The sequence below is a fragment of the Meriones unguiculatus genome, chromosome 15, assembly GCF_030254825.1.
Source record: "Meriones unguiculatus strain TT.TT164.6M chromosome 15, Bangor_MerUng_6.1, whole genome shotgun sequence".
Classification (NCBI taxonomy): Eukaryota; Metazoa; Chordata; class Mammalia; order Rodentia; family Muridae; genus Meriones; species Meriones unguiculatus.
The window spans coordinates 71025492-71050400 of NC_083362.1; the positions used below are offsets into that span (position 1 = coordinate 71025492).

Sequence of the window (24909 nt, forward strand, 5' to 3'; positions counted from 1 at the left end):
GGAGCCCTTCCTGCTGAGTTTCTACTCAGGCTGACTTCCTGCTCTCAGCTGTGGGCCACAGCAGCCAGGAAGCCTGTGCAGAGACCAGGGGAGCACAGCTCACTGTTCCAGGCTCCAGGCAGGTGCTGGAAGATGGAAGGGAGCAGCATGAGCACAAGGTGGGTCTTTCTTTCTGCTCTGTGACTTTTCCCTCTGACAGCGTGGGTGAGTTTATGTCTTGAGTTACTGGCTGCAGCTTCAGTCAGTCCAAACCACCTGACCTGAAGAAGCTTTGCACTATAGTATGAGAGGAGAGATTGTGGGGCAGATGGACACAGGATGAAGAGAGAGGGGAGAGAGGAGAATGGGGAGAGAGAGAACATCTGGAGTTTTTTAACTGTGTAAGATGTCTGCTGGCAAACCCAGCCTGCCATATTGTACACAGTCCTAACTCTCCTGTTTGCAGCCACTGCTCAGCTGTCAGAGGGAGACACTGGCCACAGCTGACAGGGACTCCTGCAGCTGTCCTCTGTGGCATGGCTGTTATTTTCTTACAACTTCTGGGCGCTCTCAGTCTCTCTGCCTGTCCCTGCTTCACTAGGTTACCTCATGGGAAGAAGGCCAAAGCAGAGGCTTTGCTGTAAATATCTGAGCCCTCCCTCTCCCCACGTTCACCGTCTACAGGACTTTGACATGTACGTGGAACCCAGCTAGTTCATTTGTAGGGTAAACTCAAGACCATCTATCTTATGCATGTTGGTTCTTCAAAGTCTTTCTTTCATATAAAAATTTATGCTTTGCACAAGCATCTAAAGTTGTGATGATCATTTTCCTATGGTCTTTCCCCCTCCAGGATGTCCACAAATCACAAGAACACAGAGATGTTTTCCATTGAGCCTATATTCCTGCACTTCAAAAGACAGAAAGTGGCGATTTCACATGCAATAAAAAAACCATTTCCTTTCCTTGAGGGCCTTCGTGATCACGACCTCATCACTGACAAAAAGTATCATGTAAGTGAAGTTTATTACAGCATAACCTGGTAAACAAACTCTAAATTAAGTTACACTTTGATATCTTGGATCCAAACTTCAGACTGGTTAACTGACAGGTTTTTAAGTTTGGACTGAATTATTTTTTTAAAGATTTCATTTCTTACTTGCATGCATATGTTCATGTTTTCCTGTGTTTGCATGTGTATGTGTGTGTTTCTGTGTGTGTGTCTGTGTTCATATAGATGCTTGTGCCCAGAGAGTTCAGAAAAGGGCCTAGATTTCTTAGAACCAGAGTTAAAAGTAGTTGTGAGCTGCCTGATTGGGGTTCTGGGAATGGCACCTAGTTCCTCTGCAAAAGCTATACATTCTCTTAACCACTTAGGCATCTCTCCAGCCCCTAGACTTCATTTTGACAAAGAAAGCTCTTGGATTTTCATAGCATTTTGTAGAGACATGAATTATGATAATAAGTTAATCAATTATGAATCAGAATTATGGCCTCAGATTTGAAATCTCGGTTTCCTGTGAGTGACACCCATTAGGCAGATATTTCTGGAAGTGTTCTCTCCAGGTATTAAGGGAGAGGTGAAGCAGAGGCTTCAGGAGATGGTCCTGCTTCCATCTACGGAAATGGTGTTCTGTGTACCTTCTGGGCTAGTGAGTATTGTTGAAGATAAGCTAGATCAGAATGGAGGTTCTCCATAGATGTGCAGCGTCTTCTGCACTTGACACTGCTCGATTCATGTATTTTAAACTAAACTAAAGTAAAAAAGTGATTGTAATTAACTTCAAGTATTTAACAAACTGACTTCATGAAATTTCACTTAGCACATCTTATTTTAACAAATGCCTATTTTAAAAACCTAGATTTGGGAATATTAAAATCTACAGAGTGTCTTATTAGGACACATTTTAAAAATTATTTATGTTATTTTATGTATATGAGTGTTTTGTCTGTATGTATGTCTGTGTACAGCCTGTGTCCCTGGTGCTGTTGGAGGTCAGAAGAGAGGCCCCCAGATTCCACAGAATTGGAGTCAAGCAAATGATTGTGAGCCAGCATGTGGGTGCTGGGGATTGAACCCACAACCTCTGGAAGAGGTCCAGGTAACAGAACACCACTGACAACCTGCCAAGCCCATTCTAAAGTATCTTGTCTTTTAACTGTACATTAGCCATGTTTTTTTTCAAGGATGTATTTCTTTTTCTTTTCACATGTACAAGTATTTTGCTTGCATCTATGTGTGCATGCCACTTGTGTGTGTGGTGCCCACGGAGGCCAGAAAAAGATCACTGAATCACTTGGAACTGGAGGTACAGATGTTTGTGAGCTGGTGCGTAGGTGCTGGGACCCAAACTTGGGTCCTCTGCAGGAGCAGCAAGCACTCTCGACCCCTGAGCCATCCACCTCTCTAGCCCCTCCACACCTTTAGAAACATTATTACCTTTATTATTTATTTACTTATGAGAACATGTGTGTGTTTGTGTTGTGTGGGTATTTGTGTATGAGCCAGCTGGTGTGCTTACGGGCAGGTAGAAGGACAACCTGTGGCTAGCTGGTTCTCTGCTTCCACCATCTGAATCCCAGAGATTGCATTCAGACATCCAGGAACAGTGACGACAAGTGGCTATACCCAATGAACAATCTCACCAGCCCCATTGCTGACCTCTATCACTTGTTTCCCTTTCAAAGATGGCCCCTCTTAAATGTCATGTAAATGAGAGTGGTAGTTTGACATCACCAGTGATTATTTTCACAGAGAAAATATTAACTTGTTTCATGAAGTAGTCATGGAAATACAAAACTTCCCACTAGAAGATGTGTTTGGAGGGGGTTGGGGTACACTAACTATAATTATGTTCTAGGGCTCTTCTGGGACTTGGAAGCCTGCACTTAAATTTTCTCCACTCAATGTTTTTAAGGATTTTCAAGAGTCTTTTAGAGACCTGGTCCCGCTACACAGAGTGATCTACAGAGCCCTGGAAGAACTAGAGAAGAATTTTAACATGACAGTTCTGCAGAAATTGTTCTGTAAGGTCAACATGGAGAATTACCCTGATTTGAAATTCATTCGCAGGAGCTTTAAAAATGGTAACTAGATTTAGTATCACCCTTTGAAATCACAGTCTGTTTTTTTTCCAACAACTGTTTATTAAGTTTTACCATTTGCACATAGCGTTCAGTGCAATTGGGGATATAATAGTTAACAAAACTAACGTGCTATATATCATCCTAAAATGCATGTTTAATGGCTATAGTGTGCAACCTCCAGAGGTCTGCTCAGCTGGGCATTTAGCCTCTCCAGGCAGTGAGAGCCACACCAGCATCAGGCTATGTAGAGGAGGATGGGATTAGAAGTGCTGAGTCCCAGTACGGTAGCACTGTTGTGTCTCTTGAGCGCGAGCCCTTATACTGACATACATCACAGTCCATCAGGTTGGCTAGCACCCACCTTGAGTGACAGCGCAGCTGGGGGTGCAGGATCCATCTTAGTTTAGCACCACCTGCTCATAGAAATCCACAATGTGTGAGCCAGTCTTCAACGCCATCTCACCCACCTTTAAAGCTGCAGGGGGCTTCCCGTAGGTATGTGCCAGATCCTAGACCTTCCATCCAGGAAAGCCCCTCCCCCATTTATTCTTACCCCTGTGACAACCCGGAAGCCATCTTTTGCTTCTGTTTTTCTTGTTGGAAATATACCTTCCCCGCTGTCCGAGCACTAGAAAAGTAGCACAGCTCTCTGTGTGCCTTCTACTATTTTATTCTAGACCTTGAGTGTCTTCTTTCTCTGTGGGAAGCATAAAGGTTTCCTTGTGGGAATCTTCTCTGTCCCAGGGCATGCTGGGTGAACTTTGTCTTGTGGGACCCATTGAAGTTGGAATGATTGGATGACTGTAAATTCTTAAATGTAATTATGAATTACTTCATCTTGTCTCTTCTAGAGATCGCTAATGCCTTCTCCTCTTCCCTCTCCTTCTCCCACTTCAGTCTTTCCTAATGCATTGTGTTCCCAAGGAAGTGCTAGAGGAGACCTGAACTCCGAGCTAAGTCTCAAACAAGGTAATGTCAACTGGAAAAAGCTTCTTATTGCCTCTGAGAATAGGAAATAAAGATGATCGTTAGACAAGTCTGAGTCAGGAAAGAAATAGAGAAGGCAAGGAGGGAAGTTGGTATGAGCCTGCTGTTAGCTTTCCTGTACTGTGATTAATTACCCAGAAGAAACTGGCACTCAAAATTCTGGGGCAGGAGGATTGTGAGTATGAGGCCCACCAACTTACACAGTGAAACAAACAGAACCCATGTCAGTTTATTTGAATACACGGTTTTAGAGACTTCTGGCCAGGTGGTTTGTCCTCACTATTTACGCCTATGGAGGTACAGAACATCAAAGCAAGGGGTTGAGTGAAGCGAGGATGTTTACCTCATGGGGACCTGGAAGCAAGGAAAGAGATGAGGTGCCTGTGGTCCGTCAAGGGCACACCCCAGTGATCTAACTTCCTTCCACTAGGCTCTGCCTGTGAAAGGTGCCACCAGCATCCATGAGTGCCATTCTGAGGGCCAGAGCTCTAATACACGAGCCTGGGAAGGTGGGGCGCTGGAGATCCAAACTGTCACCTGGCTCTAATGGGATGTGGGAGCCCGGCAGAGCAACCATGACATCAGATGGTCACCCTGGGGCCAATGATGAAGAATATGAGCCCAGTGTCAGCAATCCAGATGAAAGAGACTGACTGCTCACAAGGAGCTGTGGTTTAGAAAAACCCCTAGAGCAGACGACCAGTGTGAAACTGTGAAGGGTGAAGCAGTGTGGTCTGTGGTGGCACCAAAGTGGAAATGCTCTGTAAGAGAGATGCCCTTGTTTTGCCTGAGCCCATACATTATCTGACCTCTGACACCAGAGGTGTGATGCGTGGGGTTTCCCACACAACCAATTCTCCAGACTATAGCAGGGTATCTTATAATTAATTAAATTCAGATAAAGGGCTCAGTATAATAAGACTGCCTCCCACTTCAGATGCTGGTTACAAGTTTCAGGGAGTGAACTGTGCTTCTGAGCAATTGCCCATAAATCAGAGGTTTCCATACCCCATCAGCCTACAGAACTGGTTAGCACAGCTCATTACCTCAAGAAAACATTAACTTATAATGTATTATCAAAGTTATAGTTCAAAAAAAGGACAGCTTGCTGGGTACAATGACACATGCCTGTAATTCCAGCATTTGGGAGGGAGAGACAGGTGGATCTCTGTTAGTTCAAAACCAGCCTGGTCTACAAAGCAAGTCCAGAATAATCAAGGCTACACAGAGAAACCCTGTCTGGAAAAACAAACAAAAGCCAGATTGGGTGAGGGGAGAAGATGCCACATTTGGCAATGTGCGTACAAGCACGAGGGCTTGTGTTTGATCCCCTGACCTCGTGTGGAAAACAGCCCATGCACAGGGGCACATGCTGTAATCCTGCATGGGGAGGCAGAGACAGGCATATGCCTTGAGCTCACTGCCCAGGCAAGTTGGCAAATTCTAGGCTAGTGAAAAACCATCTCTAAAGCAGGAAGCCAACACCACCTGAGGAATGACACCCAAGGCTGCACTCTGTCCTCCACACACGTGTGTGCACACGGAGAATCACCGTATGGGAGAGGACCATCCCCGGGCACAGCACCCTTCCAGCAGTTTGTCAACTCTAAATCTCTCTGAACAGAGTCACTTAGGATTTTAATAAAAGTTGTGTTACACAGGGATGATCGATGAAATCGTTAGCCGTGTGATCAAGGCAACTTCTAGCTCTTCTCACCATGGAGGTCAGGGGTCAATGTGATTTTGTTCCCCTGGCCACCAGCCCTCCATTCCACAAGACTTTCCAGACCTCACCTTTTTAACACACACTGGGGTGTTACTGAGGAAGGCTGGCTGTGAGCTAGAATACATTGATGCCTTTCTTACCTTAAACACTTGGGACCTCACTCGGGATTTGAGAAGTCTGGCCAGGGACAGGGGATAAAAAGCAAAACTGTCATTCTTCCTATGTTTCTGTGTCACACTCGATGTCAGAAGAGATAGATTCAAACATAAAAAATGTTGTTTGAGAGCAAAAATATCCCAGAAGAAAGATATATAGAGTAACACACACATACTCTTTCTCTCTTTCTCTCTCTCTCCTCTCTCTCTAGTGAGAAATTGTTGGAATTGTTTGAGAGACAGACACAAAAAGAGCAAAGGCTATGAACAAGAGCAGAAAGAATAAAGGACAATGACAAAAGGAACTATGTTGATAGCTTTTTGCTTTGATTAGCATCTATCTTAGATACTGTCTAGCCCAGCTGCCATCAAAGATTGGTATCATTTAGATGCCCCAGGTTATAGTTGAGGAAACTAAAATTGAGAGAGACTGTCTATGGAGTGTTCACAGAGTCATGATCCCGTGTGTGACTTCAATAATCAGGGGAAACTCAGCTCCAGATGAACTCTAGATTGATACTTCAAGGGGCTATTTAGACCTTACATCATGAAGACAAAAGAGAACCCCTGCTTCAGCTCCTGAAATAAACATCTGATTTCTTCTCCTCAGGTCCCAGTGAGAGCTGTTCTCAAGGAAGCCTGACCTGGTCACCCTTGGATTCCTCCTCATCTGATGGTCTGTTCTTGTTGATACTATCAGTATCATTATCTTATCCCGTGTGTCTTAGTTTGCTTTCTGTTGCTGTGATGAAACACGATGACCAAGAGCAACTTTGGGAGGAAAGTGTTTGGTTTATCTTTCAGCTTATATTCTATTATGAAGGGCCATCAGGACAGGACCTGAAACACAGGCCATGGAAGAATGTCGCTTACTAGCTTGCTCACCATATTGCCTGAATTCTTATATGTACATGAGGACCAACCTACATAGGGTTGCTACCGCCCACTGTGGCCTGGTCCCTCCTTCATCAATCATTAATCAGTATGCCCTCACAGACCTGCCTATAGGCCAATTACATAGAGGATTTCTTCCCACTCCAAAAAACTGAGAGTTCTTCTTTCTAGATAATCCTATTTTGTTTTGTAGACAAATAAGGTCACACACGCTCCATGAGTATGGAAGATGCTGTTTCCTTGTTTTTTTAGAACATCATACACATCTGTAGTTTCTCCAAGTTTAGGATTTATAAACCATGGTCTTGGTCCTATGGGTTGCCTAGAAAGGATTCATCTTTGGGATGTCTTGCCCATATTCCTGGATTCAGTTGTCTGCCTCTGCCTTGCTTGACTATGACTCTATATGGCCTACATGCTCTGCTCTTCTGTCCAGTGGTGGTTAGAGGGTTGTGAGGGACACACTCCTGTGAGGCTGCTGATTTTCCCCTCTGGGTTTAGCTCATCAGATCATGACTCACCTGAACCTCTCATATGATAGCTCCACTTGTTCTCACTGGGGTAACAGGTTGGCAATCCCTCTACAGATAAGATGAATCATGCAGAAGCCACTTTGAAGCTGGGATTGATGGCATACTCCAATAAACCCAGCACTCTGGAGGCATTGGCAGCCAGATCTCTGTGAGCCAAGGTCAGCAGCCTGGTCTACAAAGTTAGTCCAGGAGACTCAAGGCTACTCAAAGAAACCTGTCACAGAAAACCAAAACCCAAACTCACAATCAAAAAAGGAAAACCCTGTGACTTTTTATGTTGTTTGTTTGTTGGCTTCATTACATGCTTAAAACCAGCTTTCCCTGTGTGTCCCTTGCTGTCCTGTATGGAGCTGTAGAGCAGGCTGGCCTCTAGCTCACAGAGATCCACCTGCCTCTGCCTCCAGAAACACTGTGATTAAAGGTGTGTGCCACCACCACCCAGTTCCTTTTGATGTTCTATTTAAACCCTGACCTTCCTTAGTTTTATAAATATTTAAACTATTACTCATGTGGAATAGTGTAAACTCAAGGCATTGATTTTGTGGTTTGTTCTCTGACATAGCGATGCAGGTGTTCTTGCCTTTATCTTCTCAGTAACTTTAAAATGATGCTGTATCATCTCATTTTCTGAGGCTGCAAAGAGGGTTTCATCTCTGACCCAAACAAGTATTGGGATTCAGTGCCCTAAGTTCCTGGCAGAGTGGGAAGTTCTGAGCTGAGATTCTCCGTCTGTGAGCCTAGGCAGGGTACCTGGTCTCTCTGGGCCCCAGTGTCATCTCCTATAAAAGTGATATGACAGTGGTACTTTGTCCAGATGACTGTCGAGTGATAGCATGAAAAGCATGCATAGCCATGCTTGGTACTTCATCAGTGTGGCATGCATTTCTTCTTGTTGTTGTTACTGATTCACTTGTCGATGTAATCAAGCTCCTAGAATCTCAGCTTCTCACCATGGCATTAAATGGGAATTTTCTTCTCTCTGTATCTAACATGGGGATTCACTAAGAAATTCTTTATTCCTCAGGCGGGAAAAGAAATGATAGAGGAACTACCACTCTCATCCGGGGGATTCAAACTGAGAACCATCAACCCTCTGAGCCCCACAATCGCACTGGTATGTAGGCACAGTATTCATTTCTTTATTGCATGGCTCATTTTTGGAAACATATGTGCAGGACTTTGGAAGGTTTGCTGTGTAGGTTCCAGGTGAGATGTGTCATTGTAGAAGAGATTTCTTTAAATTAACACTTCATTTTTAAATGTTTTAACAGATTTATTTATTTTGGTTGTGTGTGTGTGTGTGTTTTGTCTGCATTATGTACATGAACCATGTGTGTTCTGGTGCTGTAAGAAGCCATGAGAAGGTGTCAGATAACCTGGAACTGGAGTTATAGACAGGTGTAAGCCACCCTGTGGTGTAGAAAACCATACCCAGGTCCCCTGTATGACAGCAAGTATTTCTAACCACTGTGCCATCTATCCAGCCACTACCACAAATCTTGCACAAAAACATAAAACAAAACTTTCCACAGTGACTTTTGAAGTCATTGTTATACACTGAAAACCCTTCCTCCAGGATTTTAACATTTGAACATATGGCAAATACAGTATATTGGTTGTTCCTCTGGGGATGCAGGTGTGAGAATACTGGGTAAAGAGTGGGCAGGATTGTGCTGAGAGATGAACAGAGGGAAGGGATGAGGTGGGAAGGAAAACAGGTGAACACTTCCTGAGTCTGTGAGACCTAGAGTGACTCTGTCTGGAAATGCCATCCTAACTCTGCCAGTGGCAGGGTCAGATTGCTGTGTGTAAGTCACAACCCACCACCCAGATGGGCTGCAGAGTGAACTATTAGCCATTCATGTGAGAGATGGTGTAACCAGAGGAGACACTGGCTGTGATGCACATACATGAGGCATTGGCTGTAATCATGCCCATGACCCGGAAAGTCAGCTGTAAACACTGTGGATTGTGACAAAAGTGTGCAGCCAGGCCCGCATTCCAGGTTAAGGTTTCTATTATTATTTACCTTTTAATTAATTTTTTCTTTATAACTTAACTTGGTTTAGAAAATACTCCATGAAAAATGTGAGACTGTACTGCAAATTAGAATCGAATCGAATCGAATGGCCTGGGTAGACAGAATCCACCGTGGTCCAGGGAAGCTCCCTGTAGTGAAAGACGGGGCATTGACTAAATGGGAAGAATTTGAAACTGGTAAATCTAGCAAAGGTTAACTTTTACTGGTTTCAAAGAACATTTTATTTTCCATATGAAAGATAAGAACTTTAAACATTTCTTTACAGCTACATATACAAAATTAAAGATAGATAATAATGTAGATGGAAGAAAGGGAATGGCTCCATTGGACATTGGGAGTGATGGCCAGAGCAGGTGTTTTGTTTCTTAGTTTTCATTTTTCCAGAAAGCACTCCTCTGTAGTTCAGACTGTAGCTTGCTGTGCAGTCCAAGAACAGTGGGGGCTCTTCTCTGTCTCTGTCTCAGAATCCATGGACTGCATTTTTTGGTTAGGATTAGTATCCAGGACGTAAGATCACCAGCTGGACAAAGGAAGGGGTTGGAAAGAGCTTGCTTCTGTTCTGCTGCTCTATGAGAGACAAGGAGACCATGCCCTAAAATAATCAAACAGATGCAGTTCTGACAAAGGGGGCAAGACAGGACAGGAAAAAACTTAAAAAGAGGAACAGAAAGAGGGAGAATGTAAAAATATTTTAAAGGAACAAGAAGTGGGGTGGGACTAAAAAACTTGTAAAAAGGTCGTCAAATCCTTAGTATGACAATTAGAAGACCACAGTTCAAGGCTAGCTTGGGCTAGCCTGAGTTTAAGGCCATCTAGGAAAATTAGTTTACACCCTGTCTGAAAATGAAACATAAAAAAGTCTGAGGGTGTAACTCAGTGGTAGAATGCTTGCCTAGCACGAATGAGCCCCCAGCATTGCAAAATTAATGACAAACAAATCAACACCCACAATTTTGTCCCAGGAGCAGCGCCATCCACAAGTGAAAAGACTTGTCCCTGTGTCATGGGTTCCCCAACATATGTGGCAGAAGACCAGGAAGCAAGGATGGGAAGCAGCCAAGAAGGTAAGGAATAGATAAGGCTGCCTAGGGGTCATGGGTTGGGGATGGCTCGTGAGTCCCACAGCTCCAGCTACAGTACTAGCTCGTGGTCCAGGCCTTCCCTGAATCCAGTCCTCTGTACCTTCGTGCTGGGAGCTGGAGAGAAGCAAGAACCCTTTACAGAGCTGTGTGCCACAGGATGAAGTCAGTTGGTCATGTCTGGGTCGAAGAGAAGAAACACACTCTTAAAACTGGCACTTGCTTGCCTGCTGCCTTGATGTACTGAGTCACACCCATTCTTTCCTGCCACCCCAGACACCTAAGTAAACTCTTGCAGCTAGATAATGAAGTTGCTTTGTCATATAAGCCATGACAAGGGTCCCTGTCGGGTTTGAGCTTGCAGCCTCTGAAGAGGAAAGAGTTCAGGTCAGCTAGTCCCAATCCACACTGTATTCCCAACCAAAGTCTGCAAGAGTGTCAAAGAACTAATCAGGGCTTGCCTACAGAATTACCTAAAGAATTCTTATTTTATTTGTGCAAAAACTTGTTAACATTTAAAATGTTTCTTTGGGAGGTGGGAGTCCAAAAATGGCCAGGACCCTACTTGGATTCCTAGTTGTCAGTTCAGTAGCCTTGGATTCTTCTAGGAGGGGGAAAGAAATGACAATCCAAACATTGATGTAAGCAAGGCTCTTGCAGTGTGAAAGGTCCTAAGGTTTGTAACTTCTTTTCATTATTTCTTTCCTAATTGCCATTTGTTGTTTTCTAGAAGCTATGGATACTAGGAACAACATTACTGTAGGAGAATCCAGGAAGAGGAGAGGTAAGGAAACAATGAGTGTTTCCATGCTTTTGATGTAACAGAGAAGTCATTTATTGCTAAGCTTGCTGCTGTGATAAAGGAGTAGGCTATGGTGACCTCCCCTAAAGTCCTCCTCATCCTTGGAGCCTGTTATATTAACGACAAAGGCACTCTACACATATGATTAAGCTAAGAACCTTGAAGGGGGGAGTTGCTTTTGACTGTTAGTGTATGGGTGACTGATTTGATTTTATGGGTCTTAAGAAGTGGGAAACCTTTCTCAGATGGAAAGGGAGGAAACGAATGTGCAGTAATAGTCAGAAGGATGCAAGACAGGTGGGTCTGAGGATGCAGGAACGGATGAAGGAATGTGATGATCTTGAGAATGTGGAAAAGGCAAGGAAACAGGTTCTTCTCGAGCCTCCAGGAACAAACGAAGGGCTGTGGACAGCTGGACTTCAGCCTGTGAGACCCACATCAGACATCTAACTGACGTAGTGTTGAGATAAACTGGCTCTGTTTTTAAGCTACTGAACTTTTGTTGATTTGTTCTGAGAGCAATAAAGAGTGGTACATATTTTGGAATAGTCAGGAACTGCATAACAGTGGCCATGACAATGACAGGACACAAATATTAGGGTGGCTCTATAAGATGGTATTGCTCTGTGGGGCTTCAAAGTCACCTAATGACATGTCGCCACAGCACATTCTTTGCGCAGGGGCCATGATAATCTTCTCTGTATCGTTCCAATTTTAGTATATGTGCTGCCAAAGTGAGCAATACAGCACATTCTTAAAATTGGAAATTAGGCAATGAGGAGACAGTGAAAAATTTGTCTGTCACCTTCCTTCCTTCCTTCCTTCCTTCCTTCTTTTCTCTTCTTTTCTTTTCTTTTCCTTATTTTCTTTCTTTCTTTTCTCACTGTGTAGCCCTGGCTAGTCTAGAGCCTGCTGTTTAGACCATGTTGGCCATGAACTCACAGAGATATACTTGCCTCTGCCTCCTGAGTATTGGAATTAAAGGCATGCTCCACTGAACTGCTGGTCTCTTGAGGAGGAATTTCAAATACTATGGTAGAAAAAGGCTTGGGGTGCCCTGAGAAGTGAAATGAAAGACTCAGTGAGAACTTAGGATGACGTGAAGAACACTCCAGAGATAACAAATATCCCTCAGTTTACACCCTTCTGTATGAACATATGAGCATTAAGTAGGGCTCAGTGTCTTTGCAGTTCTTATTTAAGATAAGGTGTATAGTGAAAGGCAAAAATCCTAAAAACACGCTTTGATGAATCTGGCTAATTGCATTGGTTTTAAAATAACAATCCTATCGAAACACAGAATATGAGCATGAACCTGTGAAGGTTTTCTTTTCTATGCTTTTTCTTTGCTCCCTATTTATCAAGGCAGCCACTTATCGTTCAAGGACACATTAATTTAGGTTGTTTTTTACATGCTAAGTAAGATTTGCCAGCATGTTGTTTACTATAAAGTTTCCTTCCCTGCACAGAATGATTCTGTAGTTAACTCACGTGGAGGGATGCTTGCCATGATAGCTGGCTTTTTTTATTGCTAAGGAGCCTACTTTGACTAGCCTGAATTTGTTTGCATGCTCTGCATTGAGAGACATGCAGGTTCAGCCTCCATTTCCATAGGACCTGGAAGGAAGGTCCTGTCATTTTCAATATGAAATATTTATTGACATGGAAAAATGTTTCAAAGAAGGGTGAATGAAGCAACCCAGCCACATGTGCACATGTGCGAGTGTGTGTGTGTGTGTGTGTGTGTGTGTGTGTGTGAGAGATAAAAAATTTTCTGTTTTTGGACATATGTACTTGTGAAAACATTCATTTTTTTGGTCCATAAATTCATATCTTTTAATAGAAGTATGTATCTGTCTGGGGAGAGAAAGGTGTACTTAGACATGGAAACATAGATGATAATCCATGTCTGCAAATGTGTTCATTGAAGTGCTGGTGATATGCTCAGCAGCTAAAGCGCTTGCTGTACAAGCATGAGGGCCTGAGTACAGATCCCCAACACCCACATGAAATTTTGTGCATAATTCACACATCTGTAATTCCCCCACTGGAGAGGCAAGTGCAGGCAGATTCCTCAAACTTGTTGACTAATGAGTCTAGCCATATTGTGAGCACCAGGTTTAGTGTCAGGCTTGTGTCAACAGTTAAGGTGGGGATCTATTGGAGAAGACACCAAACTTGGATCTCTGGCCTCCACACATTCAGGCACACCCACACATATACAAAGGCACTCACTCTTATACACACATATGCAAAAATGCATGCATTGGTTATTGGAATTGAGGTGATGTCTATATTTTATTTGTTTTTCACAATATTGAACATGCTCAGCCTTTGTCACGAAAGGCATTCTTTAGAGAGATACACACAGCTAGAAAGATACACACGGTGGGGAGAGTGGGAGAGGGAGGGGAAAAGAGAGAAGGGTGGGGAGAGAGACCAACTTGAACAAACCTATCATAAACATATCTACATGGTGATGTTGCCATGTTTCATACAATCTTATTCCTATAAGATAGATATATTTACAAACAGACCCTGATGCATGATTTTAGGAATGATCTAAGGGATTTCTTCTTTCTAGAGAAAAGCTAAATGCCATTTTCTAAATGACTATCATTTTGCATCAGGTCTATAAGTAGGCTTTGGAATCCCACTCAATATTAATTTCATGAAACTAAGAGTCTTATGGTCTTGACAATGAGTTGACTGATGTATTTTTTTAATGCATATTTTCAAACCACATCATTTGGGTAGTTTTTGAAAACATTTTCACGCATGTCTTTTTGTGTGTAGGCAAATAGATTTCTTTCCAAAGTGTTAACACAACTGATTCCTGCTCACACTTTAACTCTGACTTCTGCCTGGAAGAACATGGCTCCTTGTCATGAGCTGTCTTCCACAATGCATGGAGAAAGTGGCCTGATGTGGCTGGATTCCTCCCTTGCTCCTTCTCATTTTCACCTGTACTCTGCTCAACTCTGCATTTACCTATGTCCCTCCCAGGTGGCAACAGAAGTGGTGGCCAGGCAGCTACCAGGAGAAAGAAAAGGGAAAAGACTCCAGAAAGCTCTGTTCAGAACAGGGGTAAGATGGCTTCTGTGGTTCTTTCTCTTAACCACCTGAGTGCACACAAATTTTGGTAAAGTTTAGAGGAATCTAAAGCCTTAACAGAAACAAATAACTTACTTAAACTGACTTGTCAATTGAGAGCAGTGTTGATGATTATTACTATTTAATGTTGACTTATCTTATAGATAAACACTAGTTATTCATAAACCAGCTGTATATGCAAATTACCATACAGAGACTAGGATTTATTTAATTAACCTAGAGCATAATGTTGGGCAATAATTATCCTCCCATCCTAAACCTCCAAGCCCACATAGCTGCCTCCCATTTAGATTTCCCAAATTAAACTTGCTTTTTAGTCATAGCTTAAGTCCAGTTTATTTCCCTGATGTTTCCAGGTTTCTGCTAATGGATCTCTTTTCCCACCTCCTCTTTCTCCTCCCCTCCAGACGAGGATGTCCCACCCTATTCTCTCCATTGCTCAGCATTGGCCAGTTGTTTTCATTGGCAACACAGAGAACAAATGATGGCATGTTTACACAATCTTGAGACAGGTGAAGCTTAGAATAAGCATCACAATGCAATGTCCAGATTGAAACTAGATAGTGGGGTAGAGAAATCAGCATTTGAATGAACAAGGGTAAATTGTATACATTCCACAAGAACATTATATCAACGGAGCAGCAAAATCAAAGAGCAAAGTTGTTTGAATCAAGGGTGTGAACTGTATTTATATTATCAATCTTATCTGTCCTAATTTCTTCCTTCCCTCGGAGTTGAACCTGGCTTTTATGGAAATGCTTTTCTCTCATGTTGGATATTAAAATGGCTACATTTGGTGACTTGTAAGCAAAAAACCAGATCTACTCTCACACTCCTTTTCTTCCTCCCTTTTGTTGAGTTCTTTCTTATCTTGGGCAGGCCCTGTAGCTTTCCTGTTCTTTTTCAGCAGTGACAGCATTTCACAGCATAAGCTGGGAGCGCTTTTTCACTAGATATCCCCATTTTTGAGATAGGAAATGTCTGAAAGAACAAACAGCAAAGGAATAAACCTTGATGCTTTCTTCAATTTAAAGCACCTCCTCTCCTTCAGCCTGGACAAGCCCTAGACCCAGGACATGAAAAGCAGGGCTAGCACCATCCCATTTCAGTGTCCCCTGAGACTCTGCCTCTATTCTCTAGCAGCTGGTGTGGGCCCAACCAGGTTTGAAGAGAACTGACATGACAGGTGCTTGTGCAGGTGTCTTGTCTGATGGGCTTAGCTGTGGAAGATGCTGAAGGTAGAGGATTCTTGCTCTCTCTCCCATGAGATGCTTACATCACTTCCACAGTAGGAAAAGGAGAGGGGCCAGACAGCAGGTTTACCTCATTAAAGAAATACAGCTCTTTTACTGGGGCCTGGTGTAAAGGGCCATGCTGCTATGATCCAATCTCACTAATGTGTTCTGTGGTCACAAAGGGGGTTTACCACTTTGCCTTAGGATATGCAGGACCCTGGGGGACCAACTCAACCCACTCAAATGGAAAAAAAAAGACATTACAGTATTTTCACCCCACTGGAATTCTTATGTCATTATATGAGCATACTAACAGGTCACTTCATTTAGCATGTACTAAATTGAGCCCAACTATTGAAACTTCTATAAAAATTTTGAATAAGAAGCAAGGAATTGACAAATCTGTCTTACTTGCAAAGTTTAAGACTGACCATAATAACTATTTTAAAATGACTTTAAATCATATTCTGACCATGATTATATTTATGGGTTTTTTTGATGGTGTTTAAGATATTACACTGTCAAAAATGCCCCTGGATGTAACAAGAACTTAGTTTCCCTGCTCATCTCTTCTGCTTGGAGATAAAATATAGTAGGAAATGAAATGTATCTTGATCTAAAATCCAAATCTCTCTATACTAACCTCTTCTCCATGGGCTAGAATAGACATCAGTGTTTCCTTTTTCTCTTCAAAATGTGAGGCCTAACCATGTTCAATAAAAGGTAGACCTTCTAGTTCCACAATTAAAAACACCACACAGAATTAGAGAGAAAAGATCTCTGTATTTGCTGGGCCTGCTGAGCCTGTTGCCAGAGCTTTGGCCCAAAGTCAGGCTGGGGTAGCGGAGGGACAGTTACAGGAATGAGTCAGGTGAAAATTTTCCCAATGGGCAATGAGTCTGAGGCCTCAGAAGAAGGAGGAGGCATGGGGTATTCTCAAGCATGACTCAAAGACTGGGTGGCATCTTGAGGGTAGAGGGGAAGAGTCCCTAGGAAAGCCACTCCTGAGTGGAAGACCTTCTGTTGACTGGTAATCCCACCATCCAGAGAGAGTAAGCAAGAGTGTAAGTTTCCATCACAGCTTTATGTAGATGAATTAACCATGGAGACACTTCCTGTTTACTAAAAACAAAACCAAGAAATCATACATGGGATCTGTTTGAGAGGGCTTCTAGGAGAGAACTAGGCCATGAATTATTCCACGGTCCCTTTTTATAGTCAGAGGAAAGCACTTTGATACAATAAAGTTCATCAAGAAGTCAAAGTTCTTCACCTCCACCACCTGTCTGTGTTATCCTCACACAAACAAAAGGAAGTGAACTTGGCAAAAACATCCTGTCTATCTCTCTCCAGGCGAAGGCCAGGGTGGAAACATGTTTGTTTGTTTGTTTGTTATTTTTCTGAGAGCTCAACAACAAAGCATCATGACAAACAAGTGTCTCTCCCCAGATCTCCCTTTTTTATATTTTAAAAATTGACCATAAGATTGTCCTGTCTTAGGTTGTCGTTCTTGAAAGATATATCCTTTTTTTTTCCATAGTTTGGAATTGGAGATATACACAGTTTTAAGCTGTCATGTGGGTGCTGAAAATTGAACCCTGGTCCTTTGGAAGAACAGACCGTGCTCTTAACCACTGAGCCATCTTTCCAGCCCTGAAGGAGTTGTTCTTTTCTGTCATTGGTACATGAATTCCATCCTTCATGCCCTGTCTTAGGTTCAGTAGTCTTCAGAGAGATCTTTCCCATATTTGACTACCAACCTCCACTAGGGTAGACTCTGGAGTTTAATCTTATGCAGATCAGCTTTCACATTCTAAAAAGCATTGATGAAGGTTTTAATTATCACTGGTAGGAGACATGTTCCTAATATGAGTAATAAGCCAAGTCCTATAACATTCCATGAAAGTGACTTAAAAGATGACCCCTTATCAGAATACCGTGCCTGAGAAACATTCACATGAATCATAAAAAAAAAAAGGCTGTCAAACAACCAGAATATATTGTCCATTTGAAAGCTTCGAAATACAGTCTGTTAGTGTACATTGCTGGCAAGAAAAATTAATGTTTGAATCTTGTATACAAATGTTATCATTTGCCAAACAACGAAGCATAAGGAGAACATACATAGGCAGTTATAGGGCCTCCTAAGAGTTTCTGAAGCAAGCTTCCAAATATGTGTCTGCTGAAAACTAGAATCAGACCGAAGTCCCATAGTCAGGCCTCTTTTTCCCATTCTTCCTGATTTTGTTGAGAATTGTCCTGATTACCAGATCAATCAAGTCCAGTCACATTGTATCTAAGAAGTTTCTCTGCACAATATCTTCTCTTGGGAGTAGAGTGAAGCAAGGGTGTGTCACAAGCACAAGTCCACAGCAGTAGGAACATCCTCCTTCCAGGGAACATCTCCTGCAAATTGAACCAACTTTTCTGGGATCCACCTGGCTCCTTCACTATCCTGCAGAAAAACAAAAACATTCCTTCTCCCCAAATTAATGCAGGGTTGGGACCCTGCCATCTTCCAGTAATTGGAGCTTTCCATTTCACTTGGGCATAATAATCTTTGGTATTAGAGTGCTACAATCAGTCAGCCACAGAACAGCCTCGTATATCCACATTAAAAAAAATGAAAATGAAACATGATTAAGATTTGAGGATATGACTCCCTCTTTTTTATTTTTTGCAATTGGTTCTTCAGTGATTGAAGAACATGCTCCACAATTCCTTGACCTTGAGGATTATATGGAATACCTGTTTTATGATTTATGATTTCATGATTTAAGATTTGTGCACAAAAATGCTGAAAAGCTTGACTAATATATGCAGTACCATTATCAGTATTTATAATGGGAGGAATACCAATTATAAGAATGACTTATAATGAGTTTTTTTATGGCATCTCCTGCTAAGAAAGTTGCCATTATAAATCCTGAAAAAGTATCAATTGTTACATGAACATATTTTAGTTTTTCAATTTTCGGGATGTGAGTAACAACTATTTGTTGTTTAGAATGGTTCCAACCCTAGGTTTTAAGTAAGTTAACTATATGTTATAGATTTCAAAAATACCCAATGACCAATAATCTATAACCAAGACATAGTGAACTCATTAAACTTATACATTCAAGACAGAACAAATGATCTTCTCCTGTCAAACTTTCTCTTGCTAATTACTTCCAGTCCCCTGGACAGAGAACCTCAGTAGACAAGGACTCTAACACAGTTTGAGTAAAAGGTGCTGTAGGACTATTTGGAGAGCATGCACTTTTCAAGGCTTTTAATTGCTAAATAAGATAGGAGAATGGACTCTCACCATATTACCCTGTCCATCAGGGTGCTCTATAATGGAAAGCCATAAAACTCAGTTATATCTTCTTCTTTCTGCCTAGCTTGTTCTTCCTCTAACTCTACAATCTCATCAGGATCTAAGTTATGCTCAAAGTCTTCTTCTAACAAGGAATTATCATTAGGAGGGACATAAAACTCTTCTGGAAGAGCTGATGGTTTAATATCATTGTGTCCCGAAGTCTCACATATTTCTTTCCTCTTTCTCTCTTACACTGAAAGTTGTACTTTCAGTCCCGTGCCATATAGTCAGACTATTTCTAATTAAATTCCATTCAAAATACATGAGGCTGCTGCCTTGTCCATTTTTACTCTCAAATTTTATTCACTGTGCCCTTTTCACTTCATGATCCAAGCTGGCCAACACCCGCATGTCCTTCACTACTTCCCCATATCTCAGGTCCCTGTTCGGGCACCAAACTGCTGGAGAGCACTGGCAGATTCAAACAGTTCTTGAGTGGGGAGTGAGGATTGAAAGAAAAAAAAATAAAGACACTACACATGGGATTTCTTAGAGAAGGCTTCTTGTAGAAAACTAGGCACTCAGTTTATTCCACTGTCCGTTTTTATAGTCAGAGCAAAGCACTTTGATACAATGAAGTTCATGGAGAAGTCAAGCTTCTTTACCTCAACCACCAGTCTGTGCTCTCCTCACACGAACAAAAGGAAGTGAAGTTGGCAAAAACATCCTGTCTATCCCTGTCTCCAGGTGAAGGCCAGGGTGAAAACATGTTTTTTTGCTGAGAGCTCAATAAGAAAACATCCTGACAAAAAAGCAGCTCTCCACAAGAGCCCTAGACAACTACAGTACTGGCTCCACTGACCTGAAACTCTCAAGAGTGGAAACATTCTCTGGCACACAGGGTGTCACCCAGCAGTGACTGTACACTCAGGTGTACAGAGTGCTAAACAGAAACCTAGGTTTAAGCTTTTTCTTCCTTTGACCTCATGGACTTGGACCTGTCCCTTGTCTTTGACCTCAATTACTTTATTTCTAATATGAGAGGGTGATTTATGTCAACCATTCTCAGTCCACTGCAGTCTTGATCCCACCCACCTCCACCCCCTGCCCATCCAGGTGTCTGCCCTGATGACACGCAGCACAAACGTAGCTTCCCACCTTCCAGGAATTTGCTTAAGGAATTTTCATCTCTATGTCTGTGGAATTGAATCTCTTCCCTTCCTGTATAGTTCTTAGATTAGTCTAGAAGATTCTGGGTTTCTGTATCAGCTACAGATACAAAAAACATTGTTGTGAGTGAGAAATGAAGCAGAACAGACATAAAGAGGATGTAGAAGTGATCTCACCCAATTCTGCTAGCGTTGCTGCTCATCTCCTCTCCCTGCTCACCCAGTCAGTGCTCAAATGGAGAGAAAAGAGGAGCATCTCTGGCCACCATCTTTAGTCAAACAGCACAGTTAGACAACTCCAGTCATAACCTGACAACAGCCATGTTTCATGGTCATGTAGCAATCAGTGTACTAACTAGCAAAGGAGTTAGGACAGTTTTATAGAAGCCAAATTTCTTTGCTAATTCTTCTGTTTTTTTATGAATCAGGGGTAACATGTTTTGTTATTATGTATCCAACATGCCACTTGGAAGAATGACTTAGAAACTAAAGATAGGAGCAAAATATCCCAAGTTTTAACGAAATAATTCCAAAAGGATGAGGGGGAATAAAAACTACAAAGTGAAGAGAGAAGAATAAATCCTCTTTTTCAGTTCTAAGAAGGCGCAGAAATGAAACTGCAGATTTCAGTGCTGAGTTGCTTCCCGTGACATGTGGTAACTTGAAAGGAATGTTACACAAGGATAAATTCAAGCAAGGTAGGTCTCATGACTTGTAGTAATTAAATGAATGAATGTTGGGGCATATAATGTTTATTATTAGCTCTAAGTTATCACGGCGGTATTATTTAACCTGCTATCACAAAATATTAAGACACAGACATCTGTTAGGTTTATAATTGCCTTATATACTTTGGGCCACGCAGATATTTCACTTACACTATCTCAATAACCTCACCATCCATCTTTCAGCCCCCATCCAGTGCCATCCACCTTAACCATCCTCATCTGGTCTGCCCTCCATGCATAATCCCATGGTACTTGTATATATTCATCTGGGCCTTTTCATGCCATTATCGAAATCCTTCCTTTCGGCTTAAGTACTGTTTTTCTCCACATTAACCCTTCATGGTTTCCTCCTTCCTCCTCTCTTCAGGTCCATCTTCTTCTCATGATTCCCTGTCCTCAAAAGCCTGCAAACTTTAGCCATGCCAACCCCATTCACTCCTGCCCAGTGAATTTTTTGGTCATCCTGGTGGGTGTGAAACTGTGTAGTGGGAATTTTGTTTGTATTTTCATAATAATGAAGAAGTCGAACATATAATTGGCTTTTTAACATAAAGTATATTTCCACTGAATGATATTTCACTTATGTTTGATTGTGTCTACAATGACTACAGGGACGGGCAAACTTCTGTTTGATATTCTCATGAAGCTTATCCAATTTATGGTGCCATATAATCCTGAGTTGCAGGAACCAGCCTCAGTCTTGGCTCCAAGCTTGCCTGGGGCACCTGAGCCTCTGGTTGTTCTCCATCCTGAGACCCCAAGATCAGGCTGAATCCACTCACAATGTAGAGTCACTCACTTGCCTGACTTTTCCATTTCCAGGTGGCCCTGAAGTAGTTTTACCAGGTGTTTGATGATGATGATTATCATTTTTTCATGCATGACAGTCAAAAAATACAGATGGCTTCATGAAAGCCCTGTCAGGGAGTCTGAGGGCTGAGCTGGAGATTCATGAAGCCTGAGAGGACACCTGACTCCTCTGCTATTGACATCCAGCACAGTTTGGGTGGCTCTAGGTCTAGCATGGTGGGAGGCCACACATCTGAGCTCTATGGGCACAGCAGAGTCAGAGTTAACCAACTGTGGTCTTACAGGGACCTCTGTGATGTCCATACAATGTGAGGATGGAAACTGGTTCACTCCTCAAGAATTTGAAATTATGGGAGGCCATGAAAGAGCAAAGAACTGGAAATTGAGTCTGCGCTGTTATAACTGGCCCCTGAAATTTCTGATCAAGGTATTGTAAAGGAAGGGAGAGGGGTCAGCGCTTCTTATTGCATCAGTTACAGATCAAATAGGTATGGAGTTAGGGGAAAACCCTAATATCAGTTAGGTTTCCCTGTCAGTCAGGAGAAGACACCCTACACTCATAGCCTCATTGCTGGCAGGTAAACCCTTGGCGGTGTTGCAGACCACAGATACAGAAGCTCTGAGGTGGGAATGGCCATTCTGAATAAGGTTATTGCAAATAGATTTCTGCATTAAGCCAAAGAAAGAGCTGACAAACAAGTCGAAGACAGGCTAGAGAAAGAAGGGCATGCAGAGTTCTGACTAGGGCTCCTGTGTGGATATAGGAAGATGTGTTGTGTGTTTGGCATAACCTATCTTTTGAGGTTACTGGTTCAGGACATTAATACTACCCTAAATAGTCCAAACCCAAAATTTACACAAGAAAGCAGTGATGTCCTTGAAGTTAGAGAGGACAGTAAAGACTAGGCATAGTGGTGGAAACCTTTAATCACAGCACTTAGGATGCAGAGATGAGAGGATTTCTGAATAGCAAGCTCCAAGATAACCAGAGCTTCATAGAGAGACTCTGCTTAAAATAATGAGAAAGAAAGAAACAAACAAACAAAGAGAGAGAAAGAGAGAGAGAGAGAAAGAGAGAGAAAGAAAGAAAGGAAGGAAGGAAGGAAGGAAGGAAGGAAGGAAGGAAGGAAGGAAGGAAAAGACAGTTGAAATATATGATCATTCCACCATCATTATCTGGTGTACAGGGAAGGACCCAAGACTTCAAGTGAGCTAAAGAAAACTAAACTTCAGTTTTAAGCTAATCCCAGCATTCTTGTTCTGTTTTGCTTCCTGTGCTGCTATGATAAATACCACAACCAAAAACAACTTGTTGAAGGAAATGGATCATTTGGCTTCTAGAGCATAGTCCATTGTGGTGGGAAGCCCAGGCAGGAATATAAGGCAGAAATATAGAGGCAGGAATGGATTCAGACACTGCAGAAGACCACTGCTTACTGGCTTGATCCTTGGCTCCTGTTCAGCTGCCTTTCTTACTCAGGCTAAGTACACCTTTCTAGGGATGAAATCACCCACCGTGGGCTTAGACTTCCTATATCAATCCACGGTCAAGAAAATTTCCTTGCTGGGCAAGATGCGTGCCTGTAATCCCAGGAGGTAGAGGCAGGCAGAGCTCTGTGAGTGCAAGCAGAGTCTGGTCTACAAAGTGCGCCCAGGACAGCCAAGGCTATACAGAAAAACCCTGTCTGAAAAAAAGAAAAAGAAAAAAAGAAAGAAAGATTAAAAAAGAAAAAGAAAGAAAAGAAAAGGAAGAAAAGAAAACAGCAAAAAAAGAAAATGCCCTCACATAATTGCCTATAGGCTATCTAAGATAAACAATTCTTCAACTGATGTTTGCTCTTCTTAAAGCATGTCAAGCTGACAACCCACTAACCAGGACTATGCTATTAGAAACAGTTTCTCTCAGATATGATTTCATCATTCCTATAACCAGCAAGCCTGTATTTGTCCCGGATAGTCCTGGAAACTCAGCTTCCAGAGATCCTTCATTAATTGTGTGAGATTGGTTCTCTGTGGGGGCAGTCATAGCACACACCTTTAAGCCAAGAAATTCTGAGGCAGAAGCATGTGGATTTCTGAGTTCAAGGCCTCCATAGTACAAGTAATATGGCCAAGGGTTAAACAGAGAAATCCTGTCTCGAAAAGGAGATTGGGGAGAGGGAGGACATACAGAGAAAGAGGGAGATTGTTTTTTTCTATGAGCATTCTCTCCTCTGCTTTCCTCCCCTGCCAGTTTTTCTATCCTTTTGTGTCCACACTCATCAGAGAATATGATACCCTGTACTCATGCAACAAGTGAGTGCTGGCTGGCAAGTCCTGGTACAGAAAGTCAAGCTGAAGTGTGTTGGGTAGGACAAGAGAGGATGTAATGGTTGAATCAGTGATTCAGGGGGAAATTCTCAGGGCCTCAGGAACATGCACCAGAAAAAGAGGGATGTCAGGAGGTCTTTCCATGTGCCACAGTCTTTCAGATGTAGGTGAGGAGAGGGAGGAGTCAGACAACTCAGATCTGAAAAGGCCATAAAACATCCAGGCAGAAAGTTTTGGAAGGAGGTTGGAAATGCCAGACTCACATCACTGAAATACAGATACTAACATCCTCATGTCCTTTTATCTTGCAGAGAAACTTTCTACCCAATCCTCCACAAAAATATGCCAGGAAAAAAAAGGTGAGTTCTCACCATGTGGTTTTATACACACAGCATGTTACTTCATGGTGTCTCAGTTAGGTTGTTATATACCTAAATCACTTCTCATTGTCTCCTCTACCTTTCTCTTTTCTTGTTTTGAGCCAGAGTCTCCACCCACAGTGCAGTGTGGATGGTATAGCTAGATCTTCCTTGAACATTGACTCCTTTGAGCTGGAGATGTGAGAGAGCTACCAACATAGACGTCGATGGGACATGAGTCCCTAGACACTAGCTTCATAGCTCGCTGAGAATTTGAACTTCAGGCTTGCATGTTGTTTGTCATTTGCATTATCATCCAGCTTGTTTGAACTCTAAACTGCTGGGATGTTTCATCCACCCAGCTTCCTAGAAAAGCTACCATTTCACCTGTCCAATGAATGCTTTAAAGGCCAGTGCCTCTACCTTTCCCCATATGCCAAGAGTGTCTCAGTCTGGGTCAATCAAATGAGCTAGAAATGCCCAGCCCATGTGATTCATCCTTGCTCCTAAGTACAGCGCTCCTGTGTAACAAGGGAGGTGTTTGTCTCTTATTTTGTTGTGTCTCTCTTTGTAAGAACAGAATTCCCAGAGAAACAG

At 42.4% G+C, this 24909-nt stretch overlaps 1 protein-coding gene and 1 non-coding gene across 7 annotated transcripts in view; one reads left to right on the top strand and one right to left on the bottom strand.

Annotated features, from left to right (window-relative positions):
* LOC110540555 (nuclear body protein SP140-like protein) overlaps positions 1-24909 on the top strand; it is a 33127-nt gene continuing 8218 nt past the window's right edge. The window contains exons 1-13 of one of the 6 annotated variants that reach the window (XM_060368749.1): positions 21-158; positions 581-674; positions 833-992; positions 2898-3066; positions 3964-4035; positions 6545-6610; positions 8386-8475; positions 10365-10466; positions 11212-11265; positions 14290-14370; positions 20699-20803; positions 21928-22070; positions 24265-24312. In XM_060368749.1, the coding sequence (XP_060224732.1) occupies positions 589-674; positions 833-992; positions 2898-3066; positions 3964-4035; positions 6545-6610; positions 8386-8475; positions 10365-10466; positions 11212-11265; positions 14290-14370; positions 20699-20803; positions 21928-22070; positions 24265-24312 (1176 nt within the window). In that variant the 5' untranslated portion in view covers positions 21-158; positions 581-588. Of the gene's footprint in view, positions 159-580; positions 675-832; positions 993-2897; positions 3067-3963; positions 4036-6544; positions 6611-8385; positions 8476-10364; positions 10467-11211; positions 11266-14289; positions 14371-20698; positions 20804-21927; positions 22071-24264; positions 24313-24909 lie in introns of all 6 variants that reach the window. The other 5 variants (XM_060368750.1, XM_060368748.1, XM_060368751.1 and 2 more) reach the window with 5 other exon arrangements.
* On the bottom strand, positions 11918-12025 carry LOC132648187 (U6 spliceosomal RNA). Its single transcript, XR_009586563.1, has one exon. It is a non-coding gene; the product is annotated as a U6 spliceosomal RNA (small nuclear RNA).